This window comes from Cetorhinus maximus, chromosome 2 (assembly GCF_964194155.1).
Source record: "Cetorhinus maximus chromosome 2, sCetMax3.hap1.1, whole genome shotgun sequence".
Classification (NCBI taxonomy): domain Eukaryota; kingdom Metazoa; phylum Chordata; class Chondrichthyes; order Lamniformes; family Cetorhinidae; genus Cetorhinus; species Cetorhinus maximus.
In genome coordinates, this window is record NC_135880.1 from 185,225,098 (window position 1) to 185,244,756 (window position 19,659).

At 46.8% G+C, this 19,659-nt stretch overlaps 1 protein-coding gene across 1 annotated transcript in view; it reads right to left on the reverse strand.

Annotated features, from left to right (window-relative positions):
• Positions 1 to 19,659, reverse strand: part of tespa1 (thymocyte expressed, positive selection associated 1) — an 81,489-nt gene that overhangs the window by 11,999 nt on the left and 49,831 nt on the right. The window contains exons 6-8 of the mRNA XM_078530519.1: positions 17,908 to 17,947; positions 14,944 to 15,003; positions 12,815 to 12,907 (exon numbers count right to left, since the gene is read on the reverse strand). Coding sequence (XP_078386645.1) covers positions 12,815 to 12,907; positions 14,944 to 15,003; positions 17,908 to 17,947 — 193 coding nt within the window. The remainder of the gene's footprint in view (positions 1 to 12,814; positions 12,908 to 14,943; positions 15,004 to 17,907; positions 17,948 to 19,659) is intronic.

The window sequence follows — 19,659 nt, forward strand, 5'->3', positions numbered from 1 at the left end:
CATCTTAGAAGGCTCCTCAAATGAAGCCATATGGGTAGAACTGAAAAACAACAAAGGAGCAATCACATTGCTGGGAGTGTACTATAGGCCCCCCCCCAAACAAACAGTCAGAGAGAAATAGAAGAGCAGATGTGTAGGCAAATTTCAGAGAAGTGTAAAACTAATAGGGTAGTAATAGTGGGGGATATCAACTTTGCCAACATTAACTGGGTTAGTCATAGTGTGATAGGTTTAGAGGGAGCGGAGTTCTTAAAATGCATCCAGGAGAGCTTTTTAAGACAGTACGTAGAAGGTCCTATAAGGTCCTGGACTGCATTTTAGGGAATGAAGCCAGGCAAGTGGTAGAGGTATCAGTGGGGAACATTTTGCAGATAGTGATTATAACTCAGTTAGATTCAAGATTGTTATGGAAAAGGTCAAGAATGGGCCAGAAATCAGAGTTCTAAATTGGGGGAAGGCCGACTTTAATAAGATCAGATATGATTTGGCCAGAGTGGACTGGGAGCAGCTACTTTTAGGCAAATCTGTGTCTGAGCAGTGGGACTCATTCAAGAAGGAAATAGGGAGAGTACAGGGCCAACATATTCCAGTAAAGACAAAGGGTGGGACCAACAAATCCAGGGAACCCTGGATGTCAAGGATTGGATAAAGAGAAAAAGGGAGGTTTATGGTAGATACCAAGGGCTCAAAACAGCAGAAGCCCTAGAGGAGTATAGAATGTGTAGGGGGGAAACTTAAAAAGGAAATTAGGGGAACAAAAAGGGGGCATGAGAAAACATTAGCAGATAAAATAAAGGAAAATCCAAAGTTATTTTGCAAGTACATTAAGAGTAAGAGGATAACTACGGAAAAAGTAGGGCCCATTAAGGATCATAGTGGTAATTTGTGTGTGGAGCCGGAAGACATAGGTAGGGTTCTAAATGAATACTTTGTGTCGGTGTTCACAAGTGAGAGGGACAACATGGGTATGGAAATCAGGCAGAAGGACTGTGATATAATTAAAGAAATTAGCATAGAAAAGGAGGAGGTTCTAAGTGGTCTGGCAGGCTTAAAAGTAGATAAATCTCCAGGCCCGGATGAAATGTATGTTGAGTGAGGCAAGGGATGAGATAGCAGGGGTGCTGGCAATAATTTTCAATACCTCCCTGGCCATGGGAGAGATGCCAGAGGACTCGAGGACAGCTAATGTGGTACCGTTATTCAAGAAGGGAGGAAGGGATAAACCAGGGAACTATAGGCCAGTCAGTCTAACCTCAGTGGTGGGGAAACTATTGGAAGCAATTCTGAGGAACAGAATTAATCTACACTTGGAGAAGCAGGGATTAATCAAGGACGGTCAGCATGGTTTTGTTAAGGGGAGGTCAAATCTGACCAATTTGATTGAATTTTTCGAAGAGGTGACCAGGTGTGTAGATGAGGGTAATGCATTTGACGTAGTCTATTTGGACTTCAGCAAAGCTTTTGATAAGGTCCCGCATGGGAGACTGATAATGAAGGTAAGAGCCCATGGGATCCAAGGCAATTTGGCAAATTGGATCCAGAATTGGCTGAGTGGCAGGAAGCAGAGGGTGATGATCGAGGGGTGTTTTTGTGAATGGATGCCTGTGTCCAGTGGGGTTCAACAGGGATCAGTGTTGGGTCCCTTGCTGTTTGTGGTATATAAAAATGATTTAGACTTGAATGTAGGAGGGTTGATCAGTAAGTTCGCGGGTGACACGAAAATTGATGGGGTGGTAAATAGTGAGGAAGATAGCCTTAGATTACAGGAGGATATAGACGGGCCAGTCAGATGGGCTGATCAGTGGCAAATGGAATTTAATCCGTATAAGTGTGAGGTGATGCACTTGGGCAGGACAAACAAGGCACGGGAATACACGATGAATGGTTGGACCATGGGAAGTACCGAGGATCAGAGGGACCTTGGTGTGCATGTCCACCGGTCCCTTAAGGTAGTGGGAAAGGTGGATAAGGTGGTTAAGAAGGCATATGGGATACCTGTCTTTATTAGCCAAGGCATAGAATATAAGATCAGGGAGGTTATGCTGGGTGGGAGGGTGAGCTGTGAGGAGGATGCTGAGATGCTTCAGTGTGATTTGGACAAGCTGAGTGAGTGGGCAAATGCATGGCAGATGCAGTATAATGTGGATAAATGTGAGGTTATCTACTTTGGTAGCAAAAACAGGAAGGCAGATTATTATCTGAATGACTATAAATTGAGAGAGGGGAATGTGCAATGAGATCTGGGTGTCCTCGTACACCAGTCGCTGAATGTAAGCATGCAGGTGCAGCAGGCGGTAAAGAAGGCAAATGGTATGTTGGCCTTCATAGCGAGAGGATTCGAGTACAGGAGCGGGGATGCCTTGCTGCAATTATACAGGGCCTAGGTGAGACCACACCTGGAATATTGTGTGCAGTTTTGAACTCCTTATCTGAGGAAGGATGTTCTTGCTATAGAGGGAATGCAGCGAAGGTTTACCCAACTGAATCCTGGGATGGCAGGACTGACATATGAGGAGAGATTGAGTCGGATAGGATAATATTCGTTGGAGTTCAGAAGAATGAGGGGGGATCTCATAGAAACCTATAAAATTCTTACAGGACTAGACAGGGTAGATGCAGGAAGGATGTTCCCGATGGTGGGGGAGTCCAGAACCAGTGGTCACAGTCTGAGGATATGGAGTAGACCATTTAGGACTGAGATGAGGAGAAATTTCTTCACCCAGAGAGTGGTGAGCCTGTGGAATTCGTTACCACAGAAAGTAGTTAAGGCCAAAACATTGTATGTTTTCAAGAAGGAGTTAGATATAGCTCTTGGGGCAAAAGGGATCAAAGGATATGGGGAGAAAGCGGGAGCAGGCTATTGAGTTGGATGATCAGCCGTGATCATAATGAATGGTGGAGCAGTTTTGAAGGGCCGAATGGCCTACTCCTGCTCCTATTTTCTATGTTTCTATGCTGGAACTGTATAAAACGCTGGTGAGGCCACAGCTAGAGTATTGCGTGCAGTTCTGGAATCCGCATTATAGGAAGGATGTGATTGCACTAGAGAATGTGCAGAAGAGATTTACGAGGATGATGCCTGGGCTAGAGAGTTTTAGTTATGAGGAGAGATTGGATAGACTGGGGTTATTTTCCCTGGAGCAGAGGAGATTGAGGGGGGACATGATTGAGGTGTATAAAATTATGAGGGGCACAGATAGGGTAGACAGGAAGGAACTTTTCCCCTTGGTGGAGGGATCAATAACCAGGGGGCATAGATTTAAGGCAAGGGGCAGGAGGTTTAGAGGGGATGTGAGGAAGAATTTTTTCACCTAGAGGATGGTGGGAATCTGGAACTCACTGCCTGAAAGGGTGGTAGAGGCAGAAACCCTCATAACATTTAAGAAGTATTTGGATGTGCACTTGCGATGCCATGGCATACAAGGCTATGGGCCTAGTGCTGGAAAATGGGATTAGAATAGTTAGGTACTTGTTTGACCGGTGCAGACTCGATGGACCAAAGGGCCTTTTTCTGTGCTTTAGACCTTTATGACTCTCTGACAACTCCACACAATCAGACTGACCCCTCACTGACAACTCCACAGTCAGAAAGACTCCTCCCTGACCATCCACAGTCAGACTGACCCCTCACTGACAACTCCACAGTCAGACTGACCCCTCACTGACAACTCCACAGTCAGACTGACCCCTCACTGACAACTCCACAGTCAGACTGACCCCTCACTGACAACTCCACAGTCAGACTGACCCCTCACTGACAACTCCACAGTCAGACTGACCCCTCACTGACCACTCCACAGTCAGACTGACCCCTCACTGACCACTCCACACAGTCAGACTGACTCTTCACTCACTGTCTCACTCACAGTCAGACAGATCCCTTACTGACAACCCCACACAGTCAGACTGACCCTTCACTCGCCTTCATTCAGTCACACTGACCCCTCACTCGCCTTCATTCAGTCACACTGACCCCTCACTGACAACTCCACACAGTCAGATTGTCCCCTCACTCACCATCACTCACAGTCAGGCTGACCCCCCACCGACAACTCCACATCGTCAGACTGATGCCTCACTGACCACTCCACACTGTCAGTCTGACTCCAGGGATTAATCCACACAGTCAGACTGACCCTTCACTCAACATCATTCAGTCAGACTGATCCCTCACTGACCACTCCACGCAGTCAGACTGTCCCCTCACTCACAGTCAGACTGACCCCTCACAGACCACTCCACACAGCCAGACTGTCCCCTCACTGTCCATTCCATGCAGCCAGACTGACCTCTCACTGACCACTCCACACAGCCAGACTGACCCCTCACTGTCCATTCCATGCAGCCAGACTGACCTCTCACTGACCACTCCACACAGCCAGACTGACCCCTCACTGTCCATTCCATGCAGCCAGACTGACCTCTCACTGACCACTCCACACAGCCAGACTGTCCCCTCACTGTCCATTCCATGCAGCCAGACTGACCTCTCACTGACCACTCCACACAGCCAGACTGACCCCTCACTGTCCATTCCATGCAGTCAGACTGAACCTTAGCAGATTGCTCCATACACAGCCTTACCCCCGCTGACACTGAAGTGAATCAGCATACTGGCAATGGTGCTGAATATTGTGAAATCATCAGCGAACATCCCCACTTCTGACCTTATGATGGAAGGAAGGTCATTGATGAAGCAGCTGAAGATGGTTGGGCTGAGGACACGACCCTGAGGAACTCCTGCAGTGATGTCCTGGGGCTGAGATGACTGACCTCCAACAACCACAACCATCTTCCTTTGTACTAGGTATGACTCCAACCAGCGGAGAGTTTTTCCCGATTCCCAATGACTCCAGTTTTGCTGGGGCTCCTTTTTTTTTTATTCATTCATGGGATATGGGCGTTGCTGGCTGGACCCAGCATTTATTGCCCATCCCTAGTTGCCCTTGAGAAAGTGACGGTGAGCTGCCTTCTAGAACCACTGCAGTCCATGTGGTGTAGTTACACCCACAGTGCTGTTAGGGAGTTCCAGGGTTTTGACTCAGCGACAGTGAAGGAACGGTGATATACTTCCAAGTCAGGATGGTGAGTGACTTGGAGGGGAACTTGCACATGGTGGTGTTGCCATGTATCTGCTGGCTTTGTCCTTCTAGATGATAGTGGTCATGGGTTTGGAAGGTGCTGTCAAAGGAGCCCTGGTGAAATCCTTCAGTGCATCTTGTAAGATGGTACACACTGCTGCAACTGTGCGTCAGTGTGGAGGGAATGAATGTTAATGCATGTGGTGCCAATCAAGTGGACTGCTTTGTCCTGAATGTTGTCCAGCTTCTTGAGTGTTGTTGGAACTACACTCATTCAGGCAAATGGGGATTATTCCATCACACCCCTGACTTTTGCCTTGTAGATGCTGGACAGGCTTTGGGGGGTGTTGGAGGTGAGTTACTCATCACTCAATTCCTAGCCTCTGACCTGCTCTTGTAGCCACAGTATTTATATGGCTCGTCCAGTTCAGTTTCTGGTCAATGATAACCCCCAGGTTGTTGATAGTGGGGGATTCAGTGATGGTAATGCCATTGAATGTCAAGGGGCGATGGCTAGGTTCTCTCTTGTTGGAGATGATCATTGCCTGACACTTGTGTGGCGCAAATGTTACTTGCCACTTGTCAGCTCAAGCCTGGATATTGTCCAGGTCTTGCTGGATTTGGAAATGGACTGCTTCAGTATCTGAGGAGTCGTGAATGGTGCTGAACATTGTGCAATCATCAGCGAACATCCCCACTTCTGACGTTATGATGGAAGGAAGGTCATTGATGAAGCAGAGGAAGATGGTTGGGCCTAGGATACTACCCTGAGGAACTCCTGCAGTGATGTCCTGGAGCTGAGATGACTGACCTCCAACAGCCACAACCGTCTTTCTTTGTGCTAGGTCTGACTCCAACCAGTGGAGAGTTTTCCCCCTGACGCCCATTGACTCCAGTTTTGCTAGGGCTCCTTGATACCACACTCGGTCAAATGTTGCCTTGATGTCAAGGGCAGTCACTCTCACCTCACCTCGGGAGTTCAGCTCTTTTGTCCATGTATGAACTAAGGCTGTAACCAGGTCAGGAGCTGAGTGGCCCTGGCGGAACCCAAACTGGACGTCAGTGAGCAGGTTATTGCTAAGCAAGTGCTGCTTGATAGCACTGTTGATGACTCCTTCCATTATTTTACTGATGATGGAGAGTAGACTGATGGGGCGGTAATTGGCTGGGTTGGATTTGCCCTCCTTTTTGTGTACAGGACACACCTGGGCAAATTTCCACATAGCCGGGTAGATGCCAGCGTTGTAGCTGCACTGAACAGCTTGGCTAGGGGCACAGCAAGTTCTGGAGCACAAGTCTTCAGTACTATTGCTGAAATATTGTCAGGGCCCATAGCCTTTGCAATATCCAGTGCCTTCAGCCGTTTCTTGATATCAAGTGGAGTGACTCGACTTGGCTGAAGACTGGCATCTGTGACGCTGGGGACCTCCAGAGGAGGCCGAGATGGATCATCCACTCGGCACTTCTGGCTGAAGATTGTAGTAAATGCTTCAGCCTTATCTTCTGCACTGATGTGCTGGCCTCCTCTGTCATTGAGGATGGGAGTATATGTGGAACCTCCTTCTCCAGTGAGTTGTTTAATTGTCCACCACCATTCACGACTTGGTTGTGGGATCACTTAGCTATTTCCATCACTTGCTGCTTATGCTGTTTGACACACAAGTAGTCCTGTGTTATAGTTCCACCAGGTTGACACCTCATTTTTAAGTCTGCCTGGTGCTGCTCCTGGCATGCCCTCCTGCACTCTTCATTGAACCAGGGTTGATCCTCTGGCTTGATGGTAATGGTAGAGTGGGGGATATGCTGGGCCATGAGGTTACAGATTGTGTTCAAGTACAATTCTGCTGCTGCTGATGGCCCACAGCACCTCATGGATGCCCAGTCTTGAGTTGCTAGATCTTTTCAAAATCTATCCCATTTAGCACAGTGGTAGTGCCACACAACACGATGGAGGGTATCCTCAGTGTGAAGGTGGGACTTCATCTCCACAATGACTGTGCGGTGGTCACTCCTACCGATACTGTCATGGATAGATGCATCTGCGACAGGCAGGTTGGTGAGGATCAGTCAAGTATGTTTTTCGCTCCTGGTTCCCTCACTACCAGCTATGTTATTTTGGACTCAGTCAGCTTGGTCAGTAGTGGTACCACTGAGCCACTCATGGTGAAGTCCCCCAGCCAGAGTACATTCTGCACCCTTGCCTCAGTGCTTCCTCCAAGTGGTGTTCAACATGGAGGAGCATTGATTCATCAGCTGAGGGAGGGTGGTACGTGGTAATCAGCAGTTGGTTTTTTGCCCACAAAGAACAAAGAAAAGTACAGCACAGGAACAGGCCCTTCAGGCCTCCAAGCCTGCGCTGATCATATTGCTTGTCAAACTAAAACATTTTGCATTTCTGGGGTCTGTATCCCTCTATTCCCATCCTATTCATGTATTTGTCAACCATGAGACTTCACGGGGTCTGGAGTCGATGTTGAGGACTCCCAAGGCAACTCCCTCCCGACTGTATACCACTGTGCTGCCACCTCTACTGGCTCTGTCCTGCTGGTGGGACAAGGCATAAATCTGCTGGAATTCGAAACCGGGTCCCCAGGGCATTTCCCTGGGTCTCTGGATTACCGGTCCAGCGACAATACCACTACAGTATTGTCCCCCCTACATCGGTCAAATGGTGCCTTGATTTTAAGGGCAGTCACTCTGACTTCACCTCTGGAGTTCAGCTCTTTTGTCCATGTTTGAACCAGGATTTAATGAGGTCAAGACTGCCGTCCAGGGTGGGACCGGACTGATGGGACCCAAACTGAGCACCAAGTAAATGCTGCTTGGTAGCATCGTGAATGACATCTTCCATTGATTGAGAATAAACTGATGGGCCTGTAATTGGCCAGATTGAATTTTTTGTGCTTTTTGTGGCAGGACACATCTGGGTGATTATCCATATTGCCAGGTAGACGTCAGTGTTGGAGCTGTATTGCAACAGCTTGCCTAGCAACTAGTGCTGGAGAACAAGTTTTTTAGTACCATAGTTGGGATGTTGTTGGGGATCCATAGTAGATGCTGTTAGAGTCTAGTCTTTAAGTTAGAGAATGCTTTGACATGCAAAGTGTGGTAGAGGTTTAGAATTTTCTGCTGCAAATTGCAGTTGATTCTGGGTCAATTTTTAATTTTTAATCCGAGAGAGATAGGTTCTGTTAACCAGAGGTATTAAGTAATAAGGGTAAACACTGATATATGGATTTACTTCACAAATTAGTCATGATGCCATTAACATACTTCAGTTGAGGCCTAATCGTGATTTTTAAATTCTACCATGATCTCTTTGCTTTTATATTTATGTCTCTATTTATAAACCAAAGTAATCTCTGTGCTTTTTGAACAACCTGTTCAACTTGTTCTGCCATCTTTTTGGGGTTGTGTATAGACTAAAGTCTCTCTGCTCAGATTCATGGCGCTAACGCTGTCTTTCCAGATTCTCCATGTTGAACTCCAAAAGCTTCTGCCCATTTCAGAATGTTTTTGTTTAGAAAAACCAGAACGAGTAATGGACCTAAAACAGGGAACATCACTGCAAACTGCCTCTGAAAGTCTATGCATACAATATCTACTACACAACCTTGAACAGCTTTCTCTTTTACCTTACTAAGGAATTCAATCTAGTTGGTCAGGTATGAGCCAGGGTTATACGCCCTCCCCCTCCGCCCCCCGCCAGCTCATCTCAATGGAGATTTAAATGACTCGCCCACATTTGCTAAGGAGACACACCTCACAGGGCCATAAAATCCTGGCCATACTTTATCTTTAACATTCGATAGCTGAAAAACAACAAGTGCTCTGGAGCAGATGCAATCCCTGCTGAAACATCGAAACATGGTGGAGTTACACTCTTGGCATGGCTGCACAACCTCATATCCCTTATCTGGTAAGATGAGTGCATGCCAGGGGATCTTGGGGACGCTGTGATTGTGACTATATTCAAGAAGGGAGAAAGTCTGATTGTGGTAAATATAGAAGAGTCACCCTGTTGTCTGTCACAGAGAAGATTATTGCAAGGATCCTCCTCAACTGCCTCCTCCCAGTTGCCAAGGAACTCCTTCTAGCATTACAGTGTGGTTTTCACACATTGAGAAGCACCACAGACATGATCTTCAGTGTGTGGAAAATTCAAGAGAAGCGCAAGGAACAGCAGTAACCACTGTACATGGCCTTTTTCAACTTCACAAAATCCTTTGACCCTGTTTATGGTTTATGGAGCACCCTCCTCAAATTTGGCTGCCCACAGAGATTTGTCACCATCCTCTGCCTACTCCACAGTGACATGCAAACTGTGGTCCTTGCCATCGGAACCATCACAGACCCTATCTCAGTGAAAACTGGGTTTAAACAAGGCTGTGTCAATTCACCAATTCACTTCTCCTTTTCCTCACTGCAATACTTCACCTCCAGCAAATTACCCACAGGTGTGGAGATAATCTACAGAACAGACAGGAAACTTTTCAATTTAAGCCGCCTGTGGGATTGAAATCTAAAACTAAAATCACTTCAACTTCAGTCATACAGCTCCAAGTGTGCAGATGACACTTGTGTGTGCACTCACTCAGGAACTGAGCTCCAGGCCATTGTTGACTCCTTCATTAAGCTTCTGAGAAAATAGGACTTTCACTAAATGCCTGGAAACCAAGGTCCTCTTCCAACCAGTTCCCACAGCACAACACCTCCCCCTGTCAATTAAGATTAACGGTGAGATCCTGGAAAATGTGGACTATTTTCCGTATCTTGGGAACCTCTTCTTGACAAAGGCAGACATAGATGATAAAATTCTTCATCGCCTCCAATGTGCCAGCTCAACCTTCAGCCGACTGAGGAAACGAGTATTTGAGGACCAGGGTCTCAATCCTGGGACCAAGGTCAAGGTTCACTGGGCAGCAGTGATTCCTGTGCTCCTATATCCTTCAGAAACTTGGACAACCTACAGCAGGCAGCTCAAAGCACTGGAGAAGTATCACCAGCGAGGCCTTCATAAGATCTTCCCAATCCGATGGTAAGAAGGGCGATCCAACAGAAGCGTCCTCTCCCAGGCCAGCTTTCCCAGCATCGAGGTGCTAATCACTCAAAACCAGCTCCGCTGGGCAGTACATATCATTCATATGCCTGACACCAGACTCCTGAAGCAACTGCTCTACCCTGAGCTTGGTTGCAGCAGGAGATTCCTAGGAGGACATGCTTTACAGCTGTCCTCAAAGCATCTCTGAGGAGGTCAGACATCCCCACTGACTCATGGGTTGTGACCGACCAAATGGAGAAGGTTCATTCGGGAAGCCACCGAACACAATGAGAGACTTCGTCAGGAACGGGCTGGGGTGAAATTGAAGTATTGGAGAGAGAGAGAGAGAGAGAGAGAGAGAGCGTACAGACCTCCAAACGACTCAAGCCAGCCTCCCCCGACGTAGCAGAGTCTGTGGATCTTGCATTTGACTTGTCAGAATCCATCATACCAGAGTGGAAGCAAGTATCCTCAATCCTAAAGTACTGGCTAAGAAGACATTTAACAAAATCCACACTAGCCCTTCTTGATTAACCCATGACTTTCCAAATGAAAGTTTATTTTGTCCCTAATAATGGCTTCCAGTAACTTCTTCACCAACAAAGATATGCTGACTCATCTGTAGTTTCTTGATTTATTGAACACCAGTACAAAATTAGCAATCCTACAATCCTCTGGCATTACTCCTCTATCCAATGAGGATTGAAATATTGTGACCAATGCCTCTGATATGTCAACATTTGCTTTCTTCAGCAACCTAGGATGCATTTCATCTCTACCAGGTGACTGACCAACATTTGGCAATGATTTTATTTTAGTATCTTCACTATCTATAATCTATGATTTCCCCCCTTTTTAAGGTAACCCTCACATTATCCTCTTCCTTTGGGGAGACTGCTACACTACATATAATAATTTTAGCCATGTCCTCTGCATTAACTAGCTAACTGTTTTACATGTTTATAAAATGTTTTAGGGTTCAGTTTAATGTTGCCTGCTAATCTTTTCTCATAGCCTCTCTCGGCCTCCTTTCCAATTACAATATAGAACGATAGAACCATAGAAAAGTTACAGAACAGAAGGATGCCATTCGGCCCATCTTGTCCATGCCAGCCCGAGGATACCCAGGTGCCCTTTCTAATCCCACCTTCCTGCACCCAGCCCATAGCCCTGCATCTTACAGCACTTAAAGCCCAGATCCAGGTACTTTTTAAAAGAGTTAGAGTTTCTGCCTCTACCACCAACTTGGGCAGCGAATTCCAGACACCCACTACCCTCTGCGTAAACAAGTTCTTCCTCATGTCCCTCCTACACCTGCCACTTATCTTGAATCTATCAGCATTAAGAGGCTCACATTACTTTTAAGCTCCCTCTTTCTCTTAATATAATTGTAAAAACCTGTAGTGTTCACCTTGGTATCCCTCACAAGCTTTTCTCTCATATTCCTAATTTCCAGATTTGCTACATTCTGATTTTTCATTTGATGTTCTTTGTATCTTTTCCAGTAATTAGGATCTCTACTTATCTTTGTCTTCATGTAAGTCATTGTCAATGATGGGGGAGCCAAATACATGAGTGGAAAAGACAAGGTTGAAGCATTTACAACAATCTTTAACATGAAGTGTTCAGTGGATGGCCCATACCAGCCTCGCCCTGAGGTTACCAACATCACAGATGCCAGTCTTCAGCCAATTCGATTCACTCCATGTCGTATCAAGAAATGTGTGATATGTGAAACCAAAAAACATACATTGGATACAGCAAAGGCTACAAATCCTGACAACATCCTGCTGAAGACTTGTGCTCTGGAACGAGCTGTGTCCCTACCCAAAATCTTCCATTACAACCTCAACGCTAGAATCTACTCGGCAACATGGAAAGTTGTTCAGGATGTTTCCAATCCGGTCAATTCCTGCCCCACCAGTCTAGACTCAATCACCAGCAGAGCAATGAAAGGTGTCATCAACAATTATACCAAGCAGCACTTACACAGCAATAACCTGCTCACCTCCTGACTCCCGGAAGCCTGTCCACTATCTACAAGGCACAAGGCAAGAGTGTGATGGAATACTCCCCACTTGCCTGGATGAGTGCAGCTTCAACAACACTCAAGAAGCTGGACACCATCCAGAACAAAGCATCCCGCTTGATTGGCACCACATCCACAAACATTCACTCCCTCCACCAACGTGGTACAGTAGCAGCAGTGTGTACCATCTACAAGATGCACTGCAGGAATTCATCAAGGCTCGTTAGGCAGCGCCTTCCAAACCCACAACCACTACCAACTAGCAAGACAAGGGCAGGAGACACATGGGAACACCACCGCCTGGAAGTTCCCCTCCAAGCCACTCACCATCCTGACTTGGAAATATATCGCCGTTCCTTCAATGTCACTGGGTCAAAATCCTGGAACTCCTTCCCTAACAGCACTGTGGGTGTATCTACACCACATGGACTGCAGTGGTTCAAGAAGGCAGCTCACCACCACCTTCTCAAGGGCAACTAGGGATGGACAACAAATGCTGGACTTATCCAGTAATAGTTCTACACAGGATATTATCTGCCTCATTCCATGTAATGATAATGGAAACCTAGGTGCTTGCTCACCTTTAGATGATTATTGGTCATTTCAGGGCTTTTTACTTTTAAGAAACCAAAGATGACACATAAATGATAGTTATTCTCTTACCTGGAAACCGCTCCAACTGTTCCTTCAGAGACAATAGTTGAGACCTTGCTCCTGCCCATCTGAAAAATCTGCTGATCCTTGGTCACTTGGGAACTGTAATAGATAAGAGGCAGGCTCAGAGTTAGTATACTGACTGGGTCAGTGTTAGAATACAGATAGGGACAGTGTTAGTATACTGACTGGGTCAGTGTTAGGATACAGATAGGGACAGTGTTAGTATACTAACTGGGTCAGTGTTAGAATACAGATAGGGACAGTGTTAGTATACTGACTGGGTCAGTGTTAGATTACAGATAGGGACAGTGTTAGTATACTGACTGGGTCAGTGTTAGAATACAGATAGGGACAGTGTTAGTATACTGACTGGGTCAGTGTTAGAATACAGATAGGGACAGTGTTAGTATACTGACTGAGTCAGTGTTAGAATACAGATAGGGACAGTGTTAGTATACTGACTGAGTCAGTGTTAGAATACAGATAGGGACAGTGTTAGTATACTGACTGGGTCAGTGTTAGAATACAGATAGGGACAGTGTTAGTATACTGACTGAGTCAGTGTTAGAATACAGATAGGGACAGTGTTAGTATACTGACTGGGTCAGTGTTAGAATACAGATAGGGACAGTGTTAGTATACTGACTGAGTCAGTGTTAGAATACAGATAGGGACAGTGTTAGTATACTGACTGGGTCAGTGTTGGTACACAGATGGGGTCAGTGTTGGTACACAGATGGGGTCAGTGTTGGTACACAGATGGGGTCAGTGTTGGTACACAGATGGGGTCAGTGTTGGTACACAGATGGTGTCAGGGTTAGTACACAGATGGTGTCAGGGTTAGTACACAGATGGGGTCAGTGTTGGTACACAGATGGGGTCAGTGTTGGTACACAGATGGGGTCAGTGTTGGTACACAGATGGGGTCAGTGTTAGTACACAGATGGGGTCAGTGTTAGTACACAGATGGGGTCAGTGTTAGTACACAGATGGGGTCAGTGTTAGTACACAGATGGGGTCAGTGTTAGTACACAGATGGGGTCAGTGTTAGTACACAGATGGGGTCAGTGTTAGTACACAGATGGGGTCAGTGTTAGTACACAGATGGGGTCAGTGTTAGTACACAGATGGGGTCAGTGTTAGTACACAGATGGGGTCAGTGTTAGTACACAGATGGGGTCAGTGTTAGTACACAGATGGGGTCAGTGTTAGTACACAGATGGGGTCAGTGTTAGTACACAGATGGGGTCAGTGTTAGTACACAGATGGGGTCAGTGTTGGTACACAGATGGGGTCAGTGTTGGTACACAGATGGGGTCAGTGTTGGTACACAGATGGGGTCAGTGTTAATACACAGATGGGGTCAGTGTTAGTACACATAACGTGCCTGTGTTAGTACACAGATGGTGTCAGTGTTAGTACGCAGATGGTGTCAGTGTTAGTACGCAGATGGTGTCAGTGTTAGTACACATAACGTGCCTGTGTTAGTACACAGATGGTGTCAGGGTTAGTACACAGATGGTGTCAGGGTTAGTACACAGATGGTGTCAGGGTTAGTACACATAACGTGCCTGTGTTAGTACGCAGATGGTGTCAGGGTTAGTACGCAGATGGTGTCAGGGTTAGTACGCAGATGGTGTCAGGGTTAGTACGCAGATGGTGTCAGGGTTAGTACGCATAACCTGTCAGGGTTAGTACGCATAACCTGTCAGGGTTAGTACGCATAACCTGTCAGGGTTAGTACGCATAACCTGTCAGGGTTAGTACGCATAACCTGTCAGGGTTAGTACGCATAACCTGTCAGGGTTAGTACGCATAACCTGTCAGGGTTAGTACGCATAACCTGTCAGGGTTAGTACGCATAACCTGTCAGGGTTAGTACGCATAACCTGTCAGGGTTAGTACGCATAACCTGTCAGGGTTAGTACGCATAACCTGTCAGGGTTAGTACGCATAACCTGTCAGGGTTAGTACGCATAACCTGTCAGGGTTAGTACGCATAACGTGTCAGGGTTAGTACGCATAACGTGTCAGGGTTAGTACGCATAACGTGTCAGGGTTAGTACACAGAGAGGTCTGGTGTTAGGACTCAGGTGCGGTCAGTGTGAATGATGAAGACAGGAAGTTCTCCCAACCTGACATATCTGGAGTTTGAGTGTTCAAGGCTTCTCAATGGTTTTGTTTTGTCCTCAGCCCTGTCAACAAGGGGATAAATGATTAGTGAAATCCTGCATGTCAGTCCTGAGGAAGATAACTGCACCATGACAACATTGTTTCACTTAAAGGAAGGACTGCCATTTGGATAGAAAATGTCACAAGCCAGTGTGGTCTTTACAGCTGACTAAGGCCTTATTGCAATGCAGTCACTGCGGCAATGTAGGATATTGGCACACACACAAACTGCATTTGAGAATGACCAGATGAAGTCAGTTGATTAATGTTGGTTGAGGAATAAATATTGGCCAGCACACCAGATGAACTATACTGCTCACCTTCAAATATTATCATGGGCTAATTTACTTCCATTTGAGAGGACATACATCTAATGCAAAAGGAAACACCTCTGACAGTGCAGCACTCCCTCAGTACTGCCCCTCCAACAATGCAGCACTGTCTCAGTACTGACGCTCTGACAGTGCAGCACTCCCTCGTGACTGACCCTCCAACAGTGCAGAACTCTCTCAGTACTGACCCTCTGACAATGCAGCACTCCCTCAGTACCGACTCATTCAGTACTGTCCCTCCAACAGCGCTGCATTCCCTCACTACTGACCCTCTGACAGTGCAGCGCTCCCTCAGTACTGACGCTCTGACAGCGCAGCGCTCCCTCAGTACTGACCCTCTGACCATGCAGCACTCCTTCAGTACTGACCATTTGACAGTGCAGCAGTGTCTCAGCACTGACTCCCTGGCCATGCAGCAGTCCCTCAGTAGTGAGCCTCCAACAGTGCAGCACTCCCTCATTAAAGGATATGGGGAGAAAGCGGGAGCAGGCTGTTGAGTTGGGTGATCAGCCATGATCATAATGAATAGTGGAGCAGGCTCGAAGGGCCGAATGGCCTACTCCTGCTCCTATTTTCTATGTTTCTATTACTGACCTGCCAACAATACAGAAGTCCCTCAAAACTGCCTCCCTGACAATGTAGCACTCCTTCTGCACTGATCCTCCAACATTGTGGCATTGCATCAGCACTGCCCCCCGACAGTGAGGCACTCCCTCAGTACTGTCCCTCCAACAGTACAGCATTCCCTCCGTATTGACCTTCCAACACTGCAGCACTCCTTCAGTACTGACCCTCCAACAGTGCAGCACTCCCTCACTACAGGCCCTCTGACAGTGCAGCACCCCCCTCAGTACCGACTTGCTGAAAGTGTATCATTCCCTCAGTACTGACCCACTGACCATCAGCAGTCCCTCAGTACTGACCCTCCAAGAGTGCAGCATTCCCTCAATACTGAACCTCTGACAGTGCAGCGCTCCCTCAGTACTGACCCTCTGACAGTGCAGTGCTCCCTCAGCACTGACCCTCTGACAGTGCAGCGCTCCCTCAGTACTGACCCTCTGACAGCGCAGCACTCCCTCAGTACTGACCCTCTGACAGCGCAGCGCTCCCTCAGTACTGACCCCCTGACAACGCAGCACTCCCTCAGTACTGACCCTCTGACAGCATAGCACTCCCTCATTACTGACCTTCTGACTGTGCAGCATTCCCTCAGTAGTGAGCCTCTGACCATGCAGCACTCGCTCAGTATTGACCCTCCAACATTGCTGCATTGGCTCAGCACTGACCCCCCAACACTGCAACATTCCCTCAGTACTCACCTTCTGAAAGTGTGGCACTCCCTCAGTACTGACCCTCCAACAGTGCAGCACTCCCTCAGTACTGACTGTTCGACAGTGCAGCTCTCCCTTTATACTAACACTCCAACAGTGCAGAACTCCCTCAGTACTGCTTCCCTGACAGTGCAGCACTTGCTCAATACTGACCCTCCGACAGTGCAGCACTCCCTCATACTGCCCCTCCAATAGTGCGGCATTCCCTCAGTACTGTTCCTCTGACAGTGCAGCACTCCCTCGCTACTGAACCTCTGACAGTGCAGCACTCCCTCAGTACTGCCCCTCCAATAATGCGGCACTCCCTCATACTGCCCCTCCAATAGTGCGGCATTCCCTCAGTACTGTTCCTCTGACAGTGCAGCACTCCCTCACTACTGAACCTCTGACAGTGCAGCACTCCCTCAGTACTGAACCTCTGACAGCACAGCGCTCCCTCATTACTGAACCTCTGACAGTGCAGTGCTCTCTCAGTACTGACCCTCTGACAGCGCAGTGCTCCCTCAGTACTGACCCTCTGACAGCGCAGCGCTCCCTCAGTACTGACCCTCTGACAGCGCAGCGCTCCCTCAGTACTGACCCTCTGACAGCGCAGCGCTCCCTCAGTACTGACCCTCTGACAGTGCAGCGCTCCCTCAGTACTGACCCTCTGACAGTGCAGCGCTCCCTCAGTACTGACCCTCTGACAGTGCAGTGCTCCCTCGGTACTGACCCTCTGACAGTGCAGCGCTCCCTCAGTACTGACCCTCTGACAGCGCAGCGCTCCCTCAGTACTGACCCTCTGACAGTGCAGCGCTCCCTCAGTACTGACCCTCTGACAGTGCAGCGCTCCCTCAGTACTGACCCTCTGACAGTGCAGTGCTCCCTCGGTACTGACCCTCTGACAGTGCAGCGCTCCCTCAGTACTGACCCTCTGACAGTGCAGCGCTCCCTCAGTACTGACCCTCTGACAGTGCAGCGCTCCCTCAGTACTGCCCCTCTGACAGTGCAGCGCTCCCTCAATACTGACCCTCTGACAGTGCAGTGCTCCCTCAGTGCTTCCTTGCCAGTTTCAAGGTACATTTTCAGCTCTTGTGTGAGCTTTGGATTCAGAGGAAATTGTGCTACCTACTGAGCCATGGCTGACCCCTAATCTGTTCTCCTGGTAGCCCCGTGAGAATGGCACCACCTTATACAGCTCTCAGCTGTATTGACTTCCTAAAATCATTTTCCTGGGTGTAAGGAATGAAATGAGAGAGAATGTAATGCAATGGCCTGTACTTACTGTGTTGTGATTGGCTGCGTTGGACTCTGTAACAGGATAGCTAGGGGTGACAATGTACAAAGTTATTCACTATTATAAGAGAAAGTCATTCTAATGAACAACCCAAACATGAAACATTAGTTCTGTTTCTTTCTCCACAGGTGCTGCCTGACCTGCTGAGGATTCCCAGAGTTTTCTGTTTTTATTTCAGATTTCAACATCCACAGCATTTTTCTTTTTTTTACAATCCCTGACCTTCCCACAATTTGAGGATAAACCTTGAATTGAGGGTATCCTCTGCATTTGGAGGCAGGAGGCCCATTTGATGTAAGTCTTCACCCCACTTGCTTTGCTCATCAACAGATTGACTCATTCAATTGAAACATTCTGGCCTGAGTCAGTGATCAACCTCCCAAAATGTCCAGTTATAGGTGTTCGTTGTTGGACACAAAGAATAGGAACCGATTGCTCAGAACTTCAGAGATTGACAGGTTACTTACATATTCCCAGGGTAATAAGGTGTCAGGGGTATTGAAATACAGTCAGAAGACTTATCAAAGACAAGGCTTTTGATGAATGTCATTTAGTTATTTGTAGAAGTAACTGGTTGGTGGTGGTGTGCTGTGGATATGGATTTTTGGAAGACATTTGATAAAGTATCACATAATAAATTAGTAGAAAAACAAAAGCCCATGTGATTCGAGGGATGATGGCAATGTGGATATGAAATTGGATAAGGAATGGAAAGCAGAGAGTAATGATAAATGACCGCTACACTGGAGGGAGAGCGATCCCAAGAGATTAGTATCCACATCACTGTTCTTTCTGAGATAAATATTAATGACCTGGATAATTTTAAAATTTGCAGATAATGTGAAATTTGGAAAAGTAGTAAACACTAAAGGAGGCAATAACAGGCTTCAGGAAGACCTAGATGGACTGTTGAAATTGTCAGACACATTGGCAGTTCAAATTTAATGCAGAAATGATACACTTTGGAAGCAGAAATGAAGGAAAAGCAACACAAATTAAATGGCACAATTTCAAAGAGGATGCAGGAACTGAGAAACTTTACGGATGTAAATGCACAAACCTTTGAACATGGCAAGATACGTTGAAAAGATTGCTAAAAAGAATCGGAGGTGATCCTACATTAATAGATGACTCAAGTATGAAAGCAAGGCATTGCTAAGCCTTTTATAAAACACTGGTTAGTCCCCACCCAGGGTAATGGCCCAGAATTTGCTGTAACTGCTCACAGCACATTCGTTAGTCTTACATTGGCCCATTTAATCTCCATGACAGTGTACATTGCAAATTGCAGTCAGTAGGAGATAGAATCAGTGTGCTGCCAACTACAGTGCATCTGATTGAAAAGGACAAGCAACTTGGTATCTCTTCAACCAATTACTTTGAAGGTTTATGAAATTAACAACACAAAGATTGAGTCGGAATAATAAATTCAATGGCAAATCAGATATAGAAAGCGAAAAAAGAGGGAAAGAAAGACTAGATTAAAATCAACAGACAAAAAGTAACAACGAGGAAGGTGTGAAAATAAAATATAAATTTCCTCCAACAACAGTTAAAACCTGATGTAATGAGACTCCACACATGTAATAGTTAGGAGCTGCATCTATTTGCAACGCTGTGGGCTGGACTAGATTTCTTAGAGGACAATATACACCCAATAGTTTATCAATATTGTCTACAATGTGCAATTTTATTCTGGGTGGGGTGGAGTAATTCAATGTTCTCTGCAATTTCCATCCA